Here is a 21,569-nt window from a genome sequence, read left to right as displayed (position 1 = left end):
GCGGAACAAGATTCTGTCAGGTGTGTAAAAAGGTCTTGGCTGCTTGCGCAAACACAAAAAAAAAGAGCTGGACGAATGACACACAAAACGAGCCAAGAACACAATAACCTCATTCATTACCGAAAGCACTATATATGTATATAAATGATAAATGATGATGATGAGATTGGGCGGCATCGTGAAGATCAGGAAGATTTCTGATTCGTGCGCACATTTGAATTTATCAAAACATGTTGATAACCAAAAAGGAAATAAAACGCGCTGATGAAAGTGAAAAGCGTTGAGAAGCAAGCACATGGGGACGGTTATGATCAAGAAGAAGAAGAAGAAGAAGAAGAAGCTGAAAAGTCCATTTCGGCCCACTTGTCGCAACTGAAACAGCAACAACATCAACATCAACAACAACAGCATCGATAAAAATGAATTCGAAATGCAATAGAAAGTGAAATGCGTTGGCAAACGAGCAACAAAACGAAGCCAAATGAATTGAGCCAACGATGCGGCCTAACGATTGGAGGCAGCAGCAGTACCAGCATTAGCAACAATAACAACAACTGGGGAGACGACAGCAACTACGACATTGTTAGTGTCGTCTCATATGACCTTGTTACATTGCATTGAATTGCGAATTCTGCGGCAGCGCCGAACGTGCAACATGGGTGCACGTCCATCGTCATTGCGATTGGCATCGCAACTGCAACTCCAACTGCTGCCGATGCTGCTGCTGCTGCTGCTGCATCGTTGCACATAATCAAGAAATATTTGAGATTCACTTTCAGGCAAGCAGCAACAACAACAGCAACAACAACAACGAAGACGGCCCCACCAATGGCCAAACGAAAGTCAAACTGAAAACGGTTGTAAAAACAATACAAATCATAGATAAAATATCTTTTGCGACAAGCAGACGCAGCTATGACGACAGCAGCAACAGGGGCAGTGTCTGTGGCAGCAACAGGGGCAGCGAGGCGAGGCGACGCGAGCCGAGGACAACTGACTGACTGCTCAATGGCATGAGGCACAGCATAGAGAATGCTAACAATAAATACAACAAAAACAACTACCTAACAAAATCCAACACGGCAACGCCAACTACTGAAAGTAAGTAGGAAAAACTCGAAAAACGCCAATGTGTGGGCTGCAAGCAACACACAACGAGCAGCAGCAGCAACAACAACAGAGGCAACAACAACAGCAGTGTCTCATATGTGACAGCAACCAAATGAAATGCCACAGATTCGTTTGATAAAATGCAAGGCGACAAGTTGAGAAAGAAAAAGTGACTCTCAGAGACAGTAGCCGCAAAGTCAAGCCTGGAGGCTTGTCGAGTGCGGCATCTATCCCAGAGATGTAGCAAGGCACAGTGCTTCGAAATTTGGTTTGCGAAGCTCAAAAATGTTCTGTTTGCTTTTAATAATCGCCAGACTGCGTAATTCACTGAAAGAAAATTCATTCACGTTTTGATTATTCATCATTTAACAAAGCTAAATATGAAGCGACGATCACTTTGTCTATCGCATGTTTTTCGGGCATAAAATATTTCCCAATGTACGTAAAAAAACATCGATGTATCGAGCATCGACGATGTTTTTACCACGATGCATCGATGTTTTCCGATGGTTTTTCGCTAACGATGCATCGTCGATCCATCGATGATTGTCCAAACATCGAACCTTTTCTTGTTTTGTTGGGCATTCACATTTCTTTGTGTGGTATTATAAATTATTTGATATTTGCATTAAAATGTTTATTTTGTAATATACATTTTAGTTTGTATTAGATCTTCTTTTTTTCGTATATTATGTTACACTAATATGCTTAAAAGGTGTAGCTGCAACGCGTCGTTGTTCTTAAAACTGTATATAATCAGTTATTTTAAGTAAGCCATACAAGTCATCAAAAGTCAATATTACGAGTACTTTTTTGATTAACAACATTAAGTGACAGTCTCTCTTGATATATACATTTTTTATTTCAAACATCGCTGTTGATTTTCTCCCTAATAATCGTTTTTTTTTTTTTTCTATGGAAAGTTAATTTTTTAAAACATCGATGCATTTTTATTGAATACAAAATGTTTCAAAACAAACGATATTTTCACAAATTCAAAGAATATAACAAAAAACCAAAGAAAGTATAACATGCAAAAATAAAAATTGAAAAATTGTTTAAATAAAATAGCACAACATCAATGTTAAATCGATGTTTCGTTGAGCACTACCTGGCAGTTTATTTTATTTATTAAAAGTAAGAGCTGTGTGTTAAAAAATCATGGCAGCGGAAATAATGAACATACTATATATAGAAGAGCCTACCATTATTAAAAAGAGCTTTATGCATTTCATATTATCTGTGCGCTCTTATTATTGGATATTTGGACCGTTTTAGGGTAAGCCCCAAACTGGAACCGAAGAAGAATCTATGATAATGCACAATTTTTGTACTATTATCAATCTTCTAAAACACCAAAACAATATAATTTCATTGAAATTATTATTAAAAATTAACATAGATTTATTTAAATAATAACAAAGCAAGTGAAAAACATTGATATAAAAGCAAATGCACTTTTCAGAATGACTGGATTGCTTGTAAATAAACTGATTTGTATACTTTGTTAATTTATTTTATTTGGGTTAACATGGAGCCTTGGGGCCTCTTTAATAATTTGAGCGTACTATGAAGCCTGATAGGCTAGCCTGATTTTTTCTCGCCGATCTCCCACTGTGCTGTCAACGCAGTCATAGAAAAATCTTCAGGTTGCGGCTTTGGCTTTGGGAACTTTTAGAAAACAATTGCTCGCTGTGCCGCCATAACCGGCGCTTGTGACTATGAAGTCGGCCTAACAACGCCCAAGGAGATGGGCGGGGCGATGAAAAATATAAAATAAAATTATAAACATGAAAAGTTGAGCTTGCACATATCAGTGAGCAAGTGTGTGTGTGTGTGTGTGTTTTCGTATAATTGGGGCAACTCATGCCAGTAATTGATACATTTACAGCTATATTAGTGATTTGATTTCAGTTGCTCTGTTTTGCTCTTTTGGGAAATTCAATTAAAATCACATCTTGCCATCTAAGACATTGACAGACAAGCGAAATGTTTTGTATCTTGTGGCATGCCACAGCTGCCATATATCAAGCGTATGAATGAATGAAGCACTGAGATACATATATGAATATATTTAATTGCATTTTTGCTTTTAAGCATTCAATGAAGCTGTTAGAGGTTACTATTTTCTGAATCATTTATATTAATCTCATCAATTCACTAAATAAACGATAAGTGCAAATAAATAATAAATAAATAAAAAATTCCACTGAACTATCTAGGAAAGATTTGTGTGTGCGGTTATTATTAAAATACCTTTAGATGAATGTAAAGATTTATTTATTTATACAAAATTGCGCCAATTGTCTGCAAGGAAGTTTTTATATTACTAGAAAACAATTAATTCAATCAAGACTTTCAATCAACAATTCCCTTGTTATCTATAAAGTCCAATTTGGTTTTTCAACTCGATTTTGTGCAAACATAAATTGTTATATAAGGTCCTCGACAAATTAAGGCGTGTTTTTTGACGTCGGACAAAAACTGGACACGAAAATCTTGTCAAGGCAACTTTTTGTTTATGCCAATTTCGATATGAGCTGCTGGTTGGTTGGCTGACTGACTGACTCATATTTAGGCCTACATAACGAGCCGGACAACTGAAATGGGCACCCTAGACATGCTGTTGATACTGTGGTCTTACTTACAAACAAAAAAATACACACACACACACACAAATGCATGTGAGGCACACGCATGGAGGCAATGCAATTTTGTTTACTGCTCTTACTTAACGCAATGCGCACGAAATGGTTACAACAATTAAAAAGACATAAACAAACCCAAAACAAGTTTAATTTGATTCATCATGAGCTCCAGCATGCGTGCCCTGACAACACTACAGAGAGAGGAAGGGAGGGGGGGAGGCTTGAAATTGAGCTACATGCTGGAATTTCACATGGCAAACGGCATCTGGAAAATGCAATTAATTGTGCAACTGCCATTGTCACAGTGGCGCGCACTTTTACTTTGTGGCTGAGAGATGCCGACGCCGCCGCTTGTTTCCTGTGCAAGCAAATGCAGCAACAGAAACAGAAACAACAACTACAACAACAACCAAAGTCACCGAAACAAACAACGGCGACAACACGAAAATCAAATAAACACCATTTTCTTTAATGATTAATTGACTTTTGCACCCAAACACGTTCGATCTGTGTGTCTCTGCCAGCCTCTTATCTCGTCCTCCACGTCGGCTCTATTGGTTTTTCTTCTCCCAGTTTCTCCAAATTGAAAATTGCATTTTAATTTCCACGCGCGTCCGTAACGAGAGCTGTGTTTTTCAAATATCTATGTATACCCTCCCTTGCTCCGGCTAACATAACTTTGCTCTAAAGTTTGTAATGTACTGGTAAAATATTGGGACAGAAGAATAAATAAATAACTATACTATACAATTTTATTTTTAGTTTAAATAATTGCTACAGCCGAAAATCGATAGAAAGCATATTTTTGTTCGTTTTCTTAAAATTTAAGTTTGAGGTTCTTGCTTTAATTCTGGAAGTTTTTTTCTAACATGGAATTTTATTGAAAGATTTTTAATATTGACATTAATTAGCCATTTTATAAATGTTGTTGACGTTGCTGAACAATTATTTGCCAGAAGAGAACTGAGCCTATTCTCTTTAATTTGTTTGTCTTAGGAAATGTGTTATGCACTGTATTTTAAATAAAACTTACTTTAAAACCCCAATCTATTGTCACTATAGATTTAGTTGCACCCACTTGTCATTTTGACAACCTATTCCTTATGTTAAGCTATATTTTAAAACATTCCGAGACGTCTGACCATATCATATGTAAATCAAGGCATATGCTATTCGGCGATCTACAAATTGCGTTTTCTCGTTTCCATTATACAAGCCACGAAACAAATTTATTTCTTTTTTTGTGCAAATGATTTTCATGCGATAAACATATCCATATCCAGTTGACTGTATGGCTATTGTTTATGACGTTTATCATTAGACGGCACAAAAAAAAGTCTCATGCGTGTGTCTGTTTGTCTTTGCGGCTGGCTGTTCGTATGATTAATTTATTGTTCAATACAATTGCGTATGAATTATAGAGATACGGCCAGAAAATGACATGCAGTCGCCGCCGGCAGGTGCTTTGTAATAGGCCCAAAACTAACAACGACGACGGTGGCATGCCACATCTCATTGTCGGACTCTGACGGAATTGGCCAGCATCGGCAACAATAATCGTAGTCGTAGTCGGAGCAGAGAAAAGTATTGCATTTAGACACTCAAAATCCGTACGTGCCAAGAGTCAAGTGCATTGCATTTTGAATTTTTATAAATGTATCTATTGTATTTTGTAGCTATGCATTTCATTCCCCACTTTCACATTGAGCCCAAACGCACAAAGACAAAGAGCCAAGAAGAAAATAAACCAAATACGTGGTGAAACTTGGCAATGAGCAAATGGTACTCTGTTAATCATAGGGGTTAAGATTGGGACATGGGCGCACTCATGTACAGATGCTAGTTAGCATACTGCCACATAACGTGTGCGAGATTATAAAGCCGGATTAGTCGAACTTCATCAAGTGAAAACTATGCCTTCACTTTTGTGCACTAAATCGAGTTGGTGCACGTGCATTTTGCATCTCAGACTTCATTTTCTACAAGCTGATCAAGAGCTTCAACAAAATTTCATTTAAAACTTGCACACGCAGTGTAGCCTTTGTTCAGACGCGGCCCATTTTTCATTCAATTGATTCATTCAATAATAGTAATAAATAAATAAAAATACAGATGAACTGTTTCCATTTGAAGAAATAAGTTGAAGAACCAGTCGTAAACCCAGATGCGTAAACTAAATAAATTATTTGGATTCGCTAAGATGTGTGTCTGTAATCTATAGTAGCATGCGTCCAAATGGGTATAAGGCTCTAAAGGAGTTCGATATCGAAAAAAAGACGAAAAAAAAGGAAATCAAGATAAGATATTTAAAATAAAACATACCCTTTCCTGGATCTATAGTATATGCCTCAGATTTTCAGCCCAAAGACATTTTCAGTCCAGGGAAAAAACATAAGCTTGTCCTTTCCCGTACTTAGAAGAACATGCAATCCATGTTTGGAGACTCTAACACTTTACTTGCCTTCATAAAGAAGAATAGAGACATTTTAAACATCCCGTCATGCTATGCCGATCAAGAATACAAGTGTATAGTTATAGTTTATCTGACCTAGCACGTGTCCTTCTGAGTGATACAAAAACTGAACGATTTCATAATACTCTTGTACAGGGTATTAAAACCAATTTCACCTAACCATCCTGAAATTATACGTCTTCAATCATTTATGAACTTTTAACTGCCAATAAAAACAATTACCAACTGCAGCTGAAGGCTCCTTTAGCAAATGTCAGACATTTTGATTTATGTACGAGTATGTACAAATATTTAATAGAGTGCACCATTAACAATGCAAATTGCATTGGCCACATGCAAAGCAAAGCTCCGACTGTTCGGTCATTGAACGTCATCCAGACACGCTACCAAAAGACTAGCAAAAAATACCAAAATAAAATACCAAATCACCAATAATAGCAGAAATAAAACAAAAAAAAAACGAAAATAAAATTAACATATGCAGACAGACATTTGGCATGTAATAATAATGTGTTAAATCTTACAGAGTAAACATAAACAATTGCAGACCCTCCGCCGAACCCCCGGGGGCGGGACGGGGCGCCAACCGTGTCTGTCCACACGGAAATTATCGTATCAGAGGCGACGTGGAACTAGACAAGTGTTGCTAATTAAAATTCAAAGTGGACGGGGCGAAGCGTTGGCCAACGTTTACTACTTTAACTAATTTAGGGGTTACAAATGATACACATGGTAACAGCAACAACAACAACAACAAAGACAAGAATATCAAAAGCAGCAACAACAAACAGCGTTTGTAAACTTGGCCTAAGCACGCGATGGCCGCGAATTTCTGGCAACTGGCGCTACGAGCGCATCGCATGCTAGAAGTCAATAAAGCCAAAAGTAACATTGACATTCAAATTAGGGATGGCCCTGCCTCACGACTCACCACCGTGACTCACGAAAATATATGATAAATCGTGTATTTAGACTAACTTAGAAGGAATTAAAATATTCCTATAAAAATATAAATATAGAGAAGGAATAAAAAAGAGGAACAGGACTGTTGGCTGCTTGATTGCAAAAGTACCTCCATTACTGACTTACAGTAAAAATTTCCTGACACTTGACATGACTTGAGCTAAAATTAGGTTTATTTTTAAAATCCGTAAAACTTTTTCCACAACGTTTCAACTGATGGATCAAGAGACTATGGTGATAATTGAATATCTCGTGGCACAGTCCAGGAATAGTCCTGATGACTTGGATTTTGGCAAACATGTTAACAATCCAAAGTTCGTGATTGTCGAATATGTAGTCAAAAAAATTAAATAATAGCAGAATTGAAAATATAATAAATGAAATGAAATATCTCATCAATAAAGTAAACAATTCATTACATTTTAATGGTACTTGAAAAAAATCGTATTTTTACCATCCCAACATTTTAAAAGCGTTTTGTGTACCGACCAAAGGCCCACCTCGACCAACAAGCTGAAACACTTATTCGCCATTATTTTCGACCGTGCAAGCCCGAAAGGGACCATTTTGAATAAAATAAATTGCTTTCCTTGTATAATAATATTTTTTATCACATTAGAAGAACACAGACATTATAAACTGGTTAACACAATTTGCCTTAAACATAGCATTTGAGGCATTATTGCTACCTAGAAATGGTTGGTGAAAATGTATTCACGCACCCATCTTTAAGTGAAACAGGCATGTGTTTATAGTCTCCACTCCTTCGGGAACAGCTGCCACAAAGCTATCCAAAGGACCTCACGTAGCTTTCGTTTTTCTTGAGCTTGCCACTCTTTTCGTTGCTTACGTTTTAATGTCGCATAATTAAGGCGTAAATCACTTGACCGCCAGCTACGCTGGCTGTCAGCTGGCAAATATGTTTTTGTCTACAATATTTTTCAGTTGGATCAGTCGTCATTTGACTTGTACAGTCATTTGCATAACTGCAAACATATTACCTCGAGCAAAGAAAATTTCATTAAGAATGCAATTTGCAAAAGCCGCGGGCTTGACGCGATCTCAGAGAGATTTACCTGACTTGGCAGACTTGGAAGACTTTGAAAACTTGGCCTCGCTGACTGACTGACTGGCTGGATGGCTGGCTGGATGGCTGGCTGGTTGGCTGGCATGCCGCCTGACTGCTTGTTTATTAATTTGTCAAGACTTTTTGGGGTACGCAAACTGATGGGTGAAATTGCTAGGTGAAAATGAGTTTGGCAGCGCTGAGAATAGCAACGGACGCAATCGGGACTGCGGCAGCAACTGTGACAACGATAGAGCCGTTAGAAGTGGCTTGCTACAAATTGCGGCATATCCACAGAAAAGTAAGTCAGAGTGGTCCAGAACTTGATTGAGCGTGGCAACAGGGGCTGGGTTTCTCTGTCACTGAGTAAGAAATGCCAGCAGCACTTGGAGAAAAACTTGAAATCAGTGAACGAATTCTTGTTTTTATTTTTACACATTGGTTGCAAATAGTAGTTACATATCTAAATTAGGTAAAAATTCCAGTTGAAAATAATAAAATTGCTTAAAAAATCTGCTTAAAAACTAATTGACTGACACCTATACCTTTGAAATGTATACTAAATTATATTGTAATATATTTCAAAATTATTTACACCTAGAAAACCTCGTGTTAAGTGAAATCGTGTTAAACGAGGCAAACAAAAGTTAAGGTAATACGCTTCATTTTTGAACATATTTTTCAACTTTTAACGTGTAAGAACGAGGTTTTCAGCGTGTCAGACGAGCAAACGTAGCAAATTTTAAACCGTGTTAGACCGAGTTTGTATTACAAAAGGTCTAGGGCAAGGTGTATTTTAAAAATATAAAAACTTCAAGAATAACTAACAGGAATTGCTTTCAACCGTTTCAAAATTATAGAGCACGGTATTTAAAAAGTAACTTTTTAATTTCAGTGCCACCTTAATTCAACTTTAATAAACAGAACTGTTAATTCCTATTTTGTATGGACCCTATTGGGCTTTGCTGCAGAAAACCATCGAGTTTTGTCCAACCCTCTCAAACATATAGAGCCCTGTATTTAAAAAGTAACTTATTGGTTTCAGTGCCACCCTAATTTAACTTTAATAAACAGAAATGCTAATTTAGTAATTTGAAGACTAGGCCATTTAAACGTTTGAAGTTTCCAATTATTATTTTTATTAAGTTTGTCCAAATATGTTCAATTGGCTTTAAGTCTTGAAAGACTTTAAACGACTAGACTATGCAACCAGATACAGCCCAGTTTCTGCAGCTTGTGAAAAACAGGAGTTTTACAGAACTCTATGCCTATTTTCCTAACTGTTTAAAGAAATGTCCGAAATGAGTTTTCGCTTAAATGAATACCGCCGAATACCGCAATTTTCGAGCAGCAGCAGACAGCGACGGGCACTGGCACTGGCACCACATAAATTTGCCACTGTTATGCATTTAAAATGTCAATTTAGAGAGACAAGGAGACATGGTAGCCGCCACCACCACCACCACACCCCCGCAAGCACCGCCATCACGGTTACCGCCGACGTCGCTTTGCTGCGATTACGTGGGAGTCGCCACTTCTCTACACGTTTGCCTCTCCGCTGCTCCACCTCTGCGATAAAAGCGAAATTACACGAAATAAATTTCAAAAAGAAAATGCCACAGCTTTAAATTGTTGCAGTTCAAATTCAAATTTCACATTTGTTGTCAGTGGTAGTAGGTAGTGGTAGGTGGACTCGCTGACGTCCACCAACCACTGGACGATCGGCCGTTGCGTCGAAGCCGATGTCGGGGACAGTAGCCACCGTTGCATGCCGCGCAGATTGCGCCACAGCGCGACAAGTGAATGTGGCTCGACGGCGACACCCGCATTAATTTGGCTCTCGTCTCCAACTGGGCTCCAACTGCTGCTCTCTGCCACTTGTCTGTTACCTTGTTGCTGCTGCCTTTTAATGAGTTGATTTCTGTCTCCTTCGTTCGTTCAATTTGAAGTTGGCAGCCAAGGTGAAAATTCCGCGTCTGGGGTTAATGTTAATGACGTTTTTAAGCGGCATGACGTGTTGCCGCAAAGCTGCTAGTTATTGTTGCTGTTGTTGTTTCTTCTATCGGTTGCAATTGCAGCCAGAGGCAGTTTAATTAATTTTTAAGTCATGGAAAATTCGGCAGCTTACTTTGAATTAACAACTCCCCCACAATATTAGAGGCGCAGAGAGAAAAGTTGAGTGCAAGTGGGAGGTGAAGTGGATGTAGGGGGGTCAGTTTTCTATAAGTGCAGGTTTATAAAGATAACAAGGGCAAGAAATCTCAACTTTTCAAACATTATTGAACATTTGTTAACAATATCCACTACACCAAAAGAAGCAAAGTACATAAAGAAAATACTTTAACCATGGAATAACGGATATGGAAACATGAAAAGGTTTTTGGGAAGTCTACTCAATTGAAAAGACAATTATTTGTGTGGCATGAAGCGTTCAGTAGGGATTGTGGGTTCGTAAAAATGTTCTTAATGCAAGTCGTCCGTCCGTCCACATCTGTCAACAACGATAACATTGAAAAAGTGAAGAAAATTGGGCTCAAAAATCTGTCCACATCTCTTGTGGATCAACCCAACACGATAATGCGCCAACACATTTTAGATTGGGACTGAATTTTTGGCAAACCTGAAACAATGTCATCTCCCAAACAGATTTGGCTCTCTGCGGCTTCTTCCTGTTCCCGAAACTCAAATATCCGTTCCGGATAGCGCGCCTTGAGTCGATTGAGGCCACAAAAGGGAACTAAAGACCAACCCCACAGAAGACTTAATCAAGTGTATGGAAAATTAGATTAACCGTGGGCATTGTATTAGACTTGTATTAGAATTCAACAAATTTTGTTATTTTTTAACAGTTTGGGAAAGTTAAGCAGATGGTATACATATATTTCTAAGAGTAATGGCAGTTAAATAACAGCATCGTGGGCTTTAGAGTTAACAGCGGTGTAGAAAACAAAAATGTTATCAACTGATACTGAAAACAGAGACGAATACACATTATTGCTGATTTCAAAGCCAATTTTAAGAGAGAAACACGTCATGCTTTTGAAATATTAGTTTGTCTCAGTTCATTATATCGCGGGCTGCATTATAGCCCGACATTAACCCGATTACTCCAATTTTGATTCTGAATAACTTATTCTTGTAAAACACGATTTACGGTTGCGCGCACATAATTAATTCAGATATGTGCCCCCATAAAAGTGAGTTATAACCACAGAATGCATAACTTTTTCACCATTTTTTTTTTTTTATAACAAATTGGCACGTTCAATTTGGATTGCATATGTGGCCGCAAGTAATACCATCCAGAAACACTTCTCATACTTATTTACAAACAATAAAAATATGTATAACTATTACTGCCGGATTGTTGCGTTGTTGTCTGGTGTTGTTGCCTGTGCGTTTTGTTAACGACAACAACAACAATAATAATAACAGCAGCGTCGACAAAAGGAAGACTAGCCAACTGACATAATTCCCAAGGAAAATGTTAATGCATTAAAATACACACATACTAAGTATACACACAGTTATGTCTCAATTTCCAAACGAGTTTAAGGCAACAATTTTATAAAGAAAAAAGAGTAAAATTAAAATATAAACATTTTATTAGACGACGACAACGCACAAACAATGCAGGAAAAACTACTCAAACGTTGAAGGAAAAAAAATTGGTAAATTTGCCCGCAAAGCCGCTTTTCCTGCTTCCCAGGCCCACAAAAGTTGGTCAAAGAAAATCTGTAAAAATTAATTTCCGTTTACAAAAGGAAATTTTCATTATTATTATTATTATTTTCGCAAGGAGAGGAGGGAATGCATTTCCAATTTTTTTTTTATTTTTCGTAAACAGGAACCAGAAAAATTCAAATTCCCACAAATCACTCAATTTCACCCAATAAGATATTTCCATTTGGAGGCATGTATATGTGTGTGTGTGTGTGCGCACATTGTGGCAAGCAACCCACGCATCAAATCGACAAACTAATGCCACAAGCGACGCATGTGCAACATCAGTTTGCATCTAATGGAGACTTCAACGAAACGCGCCGACGCGTATTTCTCCTCCATAAACCTGCTGCGCTCGCTGCCCACCATTTTAATTCATTTAATGTGGCGCTTCAATTGAGTTTAATGGTCACTTGTGGCGCATTTCTTTATCCGTCGGCGATTCGGAGGCAGTGTCAGTTTAACTGTCGCAACTTTGTTGCCTGTTGTTATTGTTGTTGTTGTTGCTGTCGTAGTTTTGTTGCTATTGTTGTTATTTTTACCCCCACTGCTTTATTTATGAGTTTGCATTGCCCCTCGAAAGCATTTAACTCACGCACGCACCGTCGCACAGTGCTTCCTCGTGATTGGCTTTTGTGCAAATTTGCGATCCTGATAAGGGTTTACTTCAAACTTTCATATTCAAATAGAGGATTAATTATAATTAAGTTCTTTGTGGCTACTATACTTCAAACTGAAACTGAATTTTATAGCCGCTTAGATACACAGAGGATATGTACTATATAAGTAAGTATATAAGTTTAGTATAACATATAATCTGATTTATTAAAGAGAACATTTTATAGCATTACTATATAGGGTGGTCTATACAGTGGTTTCATTTTGGCAGCCCATACAGTGGTTTATTTTCGAAAATTGAAAAAAATAAGAGGGAGAAGAGTATAACATTCCTATTTTTCCAATTGAAATCGCCGAGACGGCTGATAACACAATTACCAAACTTGGCGCGGAAAAGATCAATTGTGGATGGTGCGCCATTCCGATGAAAACTGTTACTGTCGAAGCTCTCTTTTCAGTGGGAAAGAGCATGCATTTTCAAAATATGATTTAAAAAACACTATATAGACTATATAAAAATTTCATAGTTGCAGCAATAATAGGTGGTTATATGTAGGTAGTTACAAGATATATATGTGCGCATAAATTAAATATTTTTTAAATTCGGCATCAAGCTGTAAATGCTGTTAATATAGTAACTGAATTTCGGAATATTGGAGAATCAAATTGCAATTTGATATAAAAACTTACAAAATACTATGAACGGCTGCTTATACACAGGCTATTAATTCCTTCAATATTTATACATAAACTACTTCTAATATGGTGTAATATATACCTGATTAAGCATGGAAAATGAAAAGATTTTTACTGACCAAAAGTTGTTTAAGTTCTTGGTCAAATTATAGGCAATAATGTTGTGGATATTAAAAAGAAATACACATGGCATAGAATACTTTAAAAAGAAGGGAACTGTTTTTTCTAGACTTGCTCCAACAAAGATATCCCAATGTGATAATATATACATACATACATACATATACAAACTAACCAAAATGTCATCATAACTGAATTAAAATATATATTTTCATACGCTCTGAATCAAGGTTTGCGGCCCAATGTGCACCGCCCCTCCACACCCTCTCTTGGGGGCGCCTCAGGCAAGTTGTTGAATTTATTTTACTGCAATTAAAAACCGTACGCAGCTCTCTTACTGTTGTTACTGCTGTTCCCTCGTTGACTGCCAGTGGAGCATGGAGCGTGGCCGTAAATGCTGCAATTTGATTTACGAGTCGATTGTCGCACCAGTTACTCATTTCCCTGCCCTCTTTCCCTCCCTGGTTTGCTTAGCTTGTTGGCTTGCCTTGTTTGTTTGTTTGATGTTACCCAATACTTTGCATCTTTTCATATTTCTGCGTTTCATCGTTTCATATTCAATAGTTTAACGTAAACATTATGCTCAGGGTCGTTCCGTTTGGCGTCCACCGATGCTCTTGGCACGCAATTAGCGTATGAATTTTACATTTGTTAAGGTCTTCCAAATGTCGCTTCATATTTTATTGCATCTAGTTTTATGTGCCTAGTTTACAAAACATTATGTACATAGCACGCAATGCCACCAAATAGGTGGAGCAAGGGGCCAGAACGGGGCCATTTATTGACAAGTGCCATGAAACAGATAGTCGTATGCAAATGAACTTAAATGTCTTGTTTGCTGTTTTTGTTTGATCTGGTGATGACATTTTTCTAACTATGTTTATTCATAAATTAGGGAGTGTTTATAATTAAATAAACTCAAAAGATCCCTTAATGTTTACGACTAGTTCCCACAATGTTATTTAAACTATCTCTATAAACGATCAAAAGGTAAAAAGAAGCATATAATCGTATGTATAGAACTTGTAAGCTTGGAAACTTCAACTTTAATATAAATCGATTGGTCTATGTCATCTATCGATTAGTACGGTTAATAAATGTTTAGAAGTCGTTTAAATGTTTAACTAGTATTGTGTGTATATGACTTGCAAATATGCTCCTTAAATCGAGCTGATGTTTCAATAGAGACAAATCTTGTAATTTATATTGTATGGGAACACAGAAAATATCAGCACGAATTTAATTAAAATTATCAATAAAGTACAAAGTGCGTAGAATCTATTAAACCTTATTCAATTCTTTATTGTCTTTAATTTTCGATGTTATAGATAGCCATCACACATCTCACATATTGAAAGAAGTGCATGCGTTCTTAGACACATTTGTAAAAAAAAAAAAAAGAAAGAAAGAAAACCCGATATTTTTCAACAGCAGATTCGTTTTGACTTATTGTACACCTGAGCGAAACCATGTCCATCCATCAACAGCTCTCGCTACATAATATATGCACAACCCAACTGTCACACAGGCTTCAGAGAGAAAAAAAACCAGACACAGGTAATAAAATCAACTACGAACTTTCCAATGACCTCTTTCGCCGTGGCCGACACGTTCGTCCGTCGAGCTATGCTTATCTTGTGGTGCCAAACTACACATATTTTAACCCATTAATTTGAATGGTCAAGCCCTGTCAAGTAATGCAAAAACAAAAACTAAATAACTTCTTGTACGTGCGAGTGGGAGAGATGGCGTTTGGGGTCACCTACATATATAAATCTTTTTAATTGCCTCACGCACATTCTTCCACAAGTGACTTACATTAGTTGCCACACCAATTAATTAAACAACGCGGCTCAAATTAGATTGCGCTTATCTATATCAAAGGCGCCGTTACGTCATTAGCGCTTTCCGTATTTTCTCAGATGCACGCAACCGTCGTTCAAATCGTTGTCAGATCATTGAAAGCAACCGCACAAATCAGGCCTAAAACGAATGCTTATATTCACCTGCAAAGAAAGGGAAAGAAAACTGATTTTATGATAAAAAGTTTAAGGCAAAATAAATAAATTTGAAAATGCAACAAAATGAAATTTATGCTACCAGTTACTTATAATAAAAGCGCACACAGGATTCGCCTTTGTAGCAAATATTGATGATTGCATCCCAATTAAAAATTGCGAATAATTGCTCCAATATAGTTATAAATAAATTATACCTGAAATTAGAGACACGCTTTTGAATAACATTTAAATAGGCTTATCGTTCAGTAACAAACACAAATGTTCATTTAAAAAAAGAACTGTGCAACATATTATTTAAGAGAATATATTAGATGGTCACCAAGGGAGTTAGCCGTTTCGGAGTAAAAATTGTATCAGTTTGATTTCAAAAATCGAATTCCCAGTGAGAGTAAAAATGTTGCAGCCTCTAATGCCATATCGGTCTTGTCTTTTTAACATTGAGCTGCCTTAATAAGCAATTTGAAAACTCTTCCCGCTGTCGCCATGGAATTAGAATGAGAATTGAATGAAGTTTAATTCTAATTGAGTGACAAGTGTTTATTTGTGGCCGTTAGATACACATCGCTCGTAATGGTATCCATGAGGGCTGCATGTAAAATCGCTGACTAATGCCAGCCACATCCACCCGCTACTTTTTAAAGCAGTATGTGCGACACATATCGCACTGTCGGGAAATTAAAGCGTGTAATTAGTTTTGGATAGATGGGCGCATGTTTTGTTGGGCTTTTATGACGGGGCGTATTCCTGGGCTGTTTTTGATGGATTTTCTTTCGATGTTGTTGCTGCTCGTGTCTCGTGTTCTGTGAGTGACAGTCGACGGCGCATGCAGAGTCTTTATTGTTGTTATTGTTGTTGTTTCTGCCTATTTCGAGCTGAGCAGAGGTCAAGAGCGCTCGCTGCAACTTGGGAAGAGGGCTGTTAAGTGAGCCACCAAGATAACAGTGTGCTGTCTGCTGCACCCAGTAAAAAGTGCCGTTGTTTTTCTTGTTACTATTATTATTACTATAGCGCTTGTTGTTGCTATAGTCATGGTGATATTCAATATTGGTTACTGCACTTGAATTCATGCCGTCCACCAAGCTTATGTAGTCCACCCAAGTATTTCCATTAAGCTAGATTTTGCCCATTTGCCCTTTTCGTTCTATCTAGCATGTAGAACAACAATGGCAGCATCACGACGGCAACTGTGAATAATTTAAATTTATGCTGCCACATGCAAAGCTAAAATCAATAACAATTAGCAGTCATCAGTGGCAATGCAGCTTATGTTGTTTAAATGCATCGGCAGCGTTGAGCGGGGCGGACTTCTAGAAAACTGGTTTGACTTTGATCCGACCGTTGCGATGACGGAAAGGCAGAGCAACGAGCATGAATGAGCACTTCTAAGTAGTTCGGTAACAACTTCTTATTAAAAATGAGGGCATAAGTACACACATTTCCAATAGATACCGTTAAAAAACATTTTTTCGATTTTCCCCCCACTTTCCCCCTATGGAGGTTTCCCGATTTTCCATTCGTATAATCGCCTATATCTCGGAGACTATAAAACCTAGGAACACCAAATTTTAGTCCAAGATGCCTTATGTGAATACGCAGAAAATGTGTATTTTGGAATTTTCCTCCCTCCCCCCTCTCCCATGCAAATCGCGATTTTCTCTAACTCCCGTAATTCTTGGAATTTCGAACTAAAATTTTGCAAATACCCCCAGTTAGTTATTATGTGTCCGTATGCCAAGTTTCACTATGATAGACCGATTTGACAAGAAGTTATAGCCATAAATGTATTTGCTGCTGCAGCGCTGCTCAAGCGCTGCCCGCGGCTGTTGTTGATGCTGGTGCTTTGGTTGACTGCACACATGTTTACACAGACACGAATAGATGCGCATACATACATACACTCACACAGACGCACTTGCTATGTAAATGTGCAATTATACACCCTTTACGTGAGTTCGAATACCGAGAAAGGTAAAATCGATCAAAAATTTTTTTTTAATTTTCTTAATTTTTTTTATTTTCTATAATTATTGTAAACATATGTACAGAGTATTTCAAAGTCGGGACACCCGACTTTAGCTTCTTTACTTGTTTATTTTCATATTATGCGTACTAGTAGTAGGATAATATTAAACAGGGAATGCTAGAGTTGAATGGACCAACTGTACCACAACAAAAACAATTTTAAAATATTTAAAAATTGTATCAATAATAATTAAATTGTATTAATTAAGTTGGGTTATTGCAGCTTCACACTTCCTAAGATCCTAGCTTGCATATGGGCGAACAGACGGATGGACAAACAAACTGATATGGCTATATCAACTGTATTGTATTTTCATGCTGATCAAGAATTCATATTGTATATAGTAGTTTGTAGTAGACCCCCGCGCCTCCTTCTATGTGTTTCATACATTCGCACTAAACTAAGTAGTATACGATTTTATCCCATTTGTTAATGTTATATTGTATAATTAATAATTACGAATTTCATATTTGTAAGCCTGTTTGTGACGGGAGAGCAGGAATCGGAGCTGCTGAAAATAATAATTTCTCAGAACTGACTGCTTAGAACAAGAGTTGACGACTGACTCATAAATGACGACAACTGATTACTCCTCCACTCCTTCCTGACCGCTGATCTTTATCTTCTTCACTAGCCACTTTCCTGTTTGCGCCTTGCTTTTACCAGCACTCTCCTACGTCCTATCTTCCATTAATATAAAACATAATGAAACGACATACAACTTTTCTCCCTGCTATATAAATTCGGAGTTCTTAGTAAACCTTCTCAGCACAGCTTGACGTATTAGAAATATAAAATGTACTATACATATGTACAAATCTCGTTTTATTAAAAAAACTAATTTCTTAGCATTGTAAACAATCAATCATGAATAGATATGTGGACATATATACAGTGAAAACTCTCTTAATGGACACCTCTTGTAACCGGAGACCCCTCTTAGCCGGACATGAATTCTAGAACATTCGTTTGGTTTCCTAAGTATTAACGTACCCTCCGGCCCCTACTATAAGAAATGTTAATTAACAAGATATAAATTGCTTGACTTGGGAAACTTAGCACCATATTGATTGATTATGTCTAAATTATTGACCATGATCATCAGCAAAAAACAAAAGCCATTAAGACAACTGAAAAAGTCTAAGCATTTCAATTGAAATAAAGCAAATAAATACATTATCAGTATACATATATAGTATAAATATATGTATGTTTATGCTCGTATATAGTACAAGTATATGCACATAGGAACCTACTTATATGCGGGTGCTTCAGATGTAACAATGGCAATAACATTTAAGGCCGCCCTCATCAGAGCTGTCAACATATCCGATTTGGATTGTTATTTGTTATTTTTAATTGTGTGCCGGCTGCCTAGGCGACTAATTGAATTTTGGACTTTGGGTTGAGAATGACATCACCCGGAGGCTTTAATTTGATTTGTGCTGCCAACTGCCAGGCGGAGTCATTCCCACAATACCAATCGCTACAGCACATGGGAGCGAAAATCTGGGAGTGCCAACTGAACTGGCAACCTAATCCTTTCGCATGGAAAAAAGCTTGGGTCGGCAATCTGCCAACCGCTCGCGCTCCTATTAAATTGTAGTATTAGCAATTTATTGCATTTGTTTACAGACATGACAACATTTTAAATTACAGCTCGAAACGTAGCGACAAATGATCAGCAGACGGTGGTGACGGACGGCTGTGCATACGAGTAGATGTGGTTGTAGCCACGCACAAGATACGACCAACTCCAAACACACACACACACATAAATATACAAACACACACACAAAGCCACACATACACACCCACAAACGGACTTTGAGATCGTTTGGCAAAAATGTCAAATTGGCAGACAAAACAGTTACAAAATTTGAATGAATGACTGCCGGGCCGGTCGACTGCATGAATGCATGAATGGATGAGTGTCTGTCTGTCTGTCCGTCTGTCTGCCTGCCTGTCTGTCTGTGTATGTGTTTGGCTGCCTGTACAGTCTAGTCTATCTTGCCAATGCAAATGCAGTCAATCAATTGCCAATAGGGAGCGACGGGGTAGCCAGACGTTTAAAAAAACAAGGAAGCAAAACGATGGCTGTCAATTGAAAAGCGGGAAACGCACGATGCAGTCCCGAGAAAGAGGGCAGGAGGAAGATTGTTGGCGTACATTGTGCCAGTTAACACATAGTTGGCGTCGGCGTCGGCGTCGCTGTCGTCGTCGACTGCTTGGTGCATGCAGCCCAAGAAAATTAATGAAAACACGAAAGGAAAACGACGTTCAAAGAAATTACGCAAATGGCGTTTAATTGTTCAGGTGTTCGCATGTCTATGGTTGATGGCTGCAACTGGCCAATGGATCAACCGGTGGTTAATAGCACGAGGTCCATTGAACTGTGCCTCAAGCTGTAATCGTTAGAATGCGGTAGGTTGCTTTCCAACTAAAATCAAACAATTAGCGACAGCCCAGTCAATGCATCAATAAACGTAACATGAATTGATGAGTGTCGGACTGACCTCACCTTCGTCTTTGTTTCTACATTTTTATCCAAAATATTACATTTGATCGTTTTGATAAACGATCTGGGATTAAAGTATAATTTCGTAGCTGACCTAGAGGTCGATTATGACCTTCTAATATTGTTTAATTGATTTGATGAGTTCGTTTGGAAAGTTCACATCGTGCGGGCGCTTTGATTGCTACTCCCTGCTGCACAAGACCGGGGTGCTGTTAATGGGACCTCAATTAAGGAAAGATTTATTGGGACTCCATAGGAGCATGGCGCATTGAAATGGTGCATTAGGTAGTCTGGTTTGAGATTGGTCATGGGAAGACTGAAAATGTATTTAAATCTGTTGTCATTGTACCAAAGAGTTATTATCACTATGAAACTATTTTCGCGGCTCATTTAAAAAAATATATACATATGCATAATAGATGTTCCAAGCGGTGAAACAAATATACATATATTTAATAACACGAGATGGCAACTCCTTATAATACAGTCAGCTGTTTTAACAATCGATAACTGCAATCGGCTACAAAATGGCGACTGCTTTTTATCTTTTTTTTTATACAATCCTTTCAGATCCCCCAAACCAAAGTTATCATTTATGAAACGTCATTTATTTTATGCATTACTCAAAAGTTCAGACTCCACAAAAGCTCCGACCTCTCTTTTGAATTGTGACGTGTGATAAAAGCCTTTACTTGTCTAGCCCAACATTGGCCTTCATGGCAATGACGCACTCCTCACCACAGGCAGCAAGTACGGTGCAGAGCAAGTCCTTTCCCTCGCTAAACTCAGACCGTAGGGCGCCGCCCAATTCACCCTCCGGAACCTTCAGATCCTCGCGTAAGTCGCCGTTGTCTGATAGCAATGTGACATAACCATCATCACTAATATCTGTTAGTTGATAGTCCTCACGCTTCACATGCGGCACATCCATGTTGTGGGTTGAGGGGCAAATGTCCTCGTACTTCTTCTGGGTGAAGATGTCGATGCCCACCAGGTGTACCTTGGCATGTCCGTGTTTTCCGGTCTTCGATGTGGACATGTCCACAATCTTGCAAGGGCGCCCCTTCAGCATAACAAATCCATTTTTGCGCAATCCCGAGCATTGCATGGGATATGTTTTGGAAGCACCAGAGTCTCCGGTTTCAAACTGCACTTCTTCGTCTTCGGCCATAATTAGAATTCTTTTCGTGAAGTTTATAAAAATAAATCAAATTCGACGTCTGTTCGACCCTAACTCTAGCCCGAAACTGAGACTAGAAAACTATATCTAAAGGGCAATTGAAATACATATCTACGGTTACTTGGATCTGAATACCGTTCGTGATTTTGTGTAATCCGATGACATGTCATCATGTTTCTATCATGCATAATCGATAAATGTATATTATATTTGAAAGTATCGGAGTCTATTTAAAGTGGGGCACAAAAAAAACAGGAACAGAATTTTTACTCAACAATACAATTCTGATGCATTTTAAAAGCGGTTTATTTGTTATTTATATACTCGATAGCTCCAATTTAGATCAATGTTAGGAAATACTACTTTACTATTTCATGGTGTTAAAAATAAATTGCAAAATAAGTTATGAA

At 37.9% G+C, this 21,569-nt stretch overlaps 2 protein-coding genes across 3 annotated transcripts in view; both read right to left on the bottom strand.

The window, feature by feature from the left end:
- LOC115628316 (serine-rich adhesin for platelets) overlaps positions 1-21,569 on the bottom strand; it is a 203,272-nt gene that overhangs the window by 158,416 nt on the left and 23,287 nt on the right. The window lies entirely within an intron of this gene.
- LOC115628319 (eukaryotic translation initiation factor 5A-like) lies at positions 20,569-21,201 on the bottom strand. The gene has a single exon (XM_030524375.1). It carries the CDS (start codon positions 21,148-21,150, stop codon positions 20,668-20,670), a length of 483 nt encoding a protein of 160 aa, XP_030380235.1. The 5' UTR covers positions 21,151-21,201; the 3' UTR covers positions 20,569-20,667.

This window comes from Scaptodrosophila lebanonensis, unplaced genomic scaffold, assembly GCF_003285725.1.
Source record: "Scaptodrosophila lebanonensis strain 11010-0011.00,11010-0021.00 unplaced genomic scaffold, SlebRS2 tig00000113-arrow-arrow-pilon, whole genome shotgun sequence".
NCBI lineage: Eukaryota > Metazoa > Arthropoda > Insecta > Diptera > Drosophilidae > Scaptodrosophila > Scaptodrosophila lebanonensis.
This window is presented reverse-complemented; position numbering and strand designations above follow the sequence as displayed.

What these genes read in the sequence shown, in the direction of transcription:
- LOC115628319 (XM_030524375.1), bottom strand. Translation starts at nt 21,150, where the DNA reads ATGGCCGAAGACGAAGAAGTGCAGTTTGAAACCGGAGACTCTGGTGCT.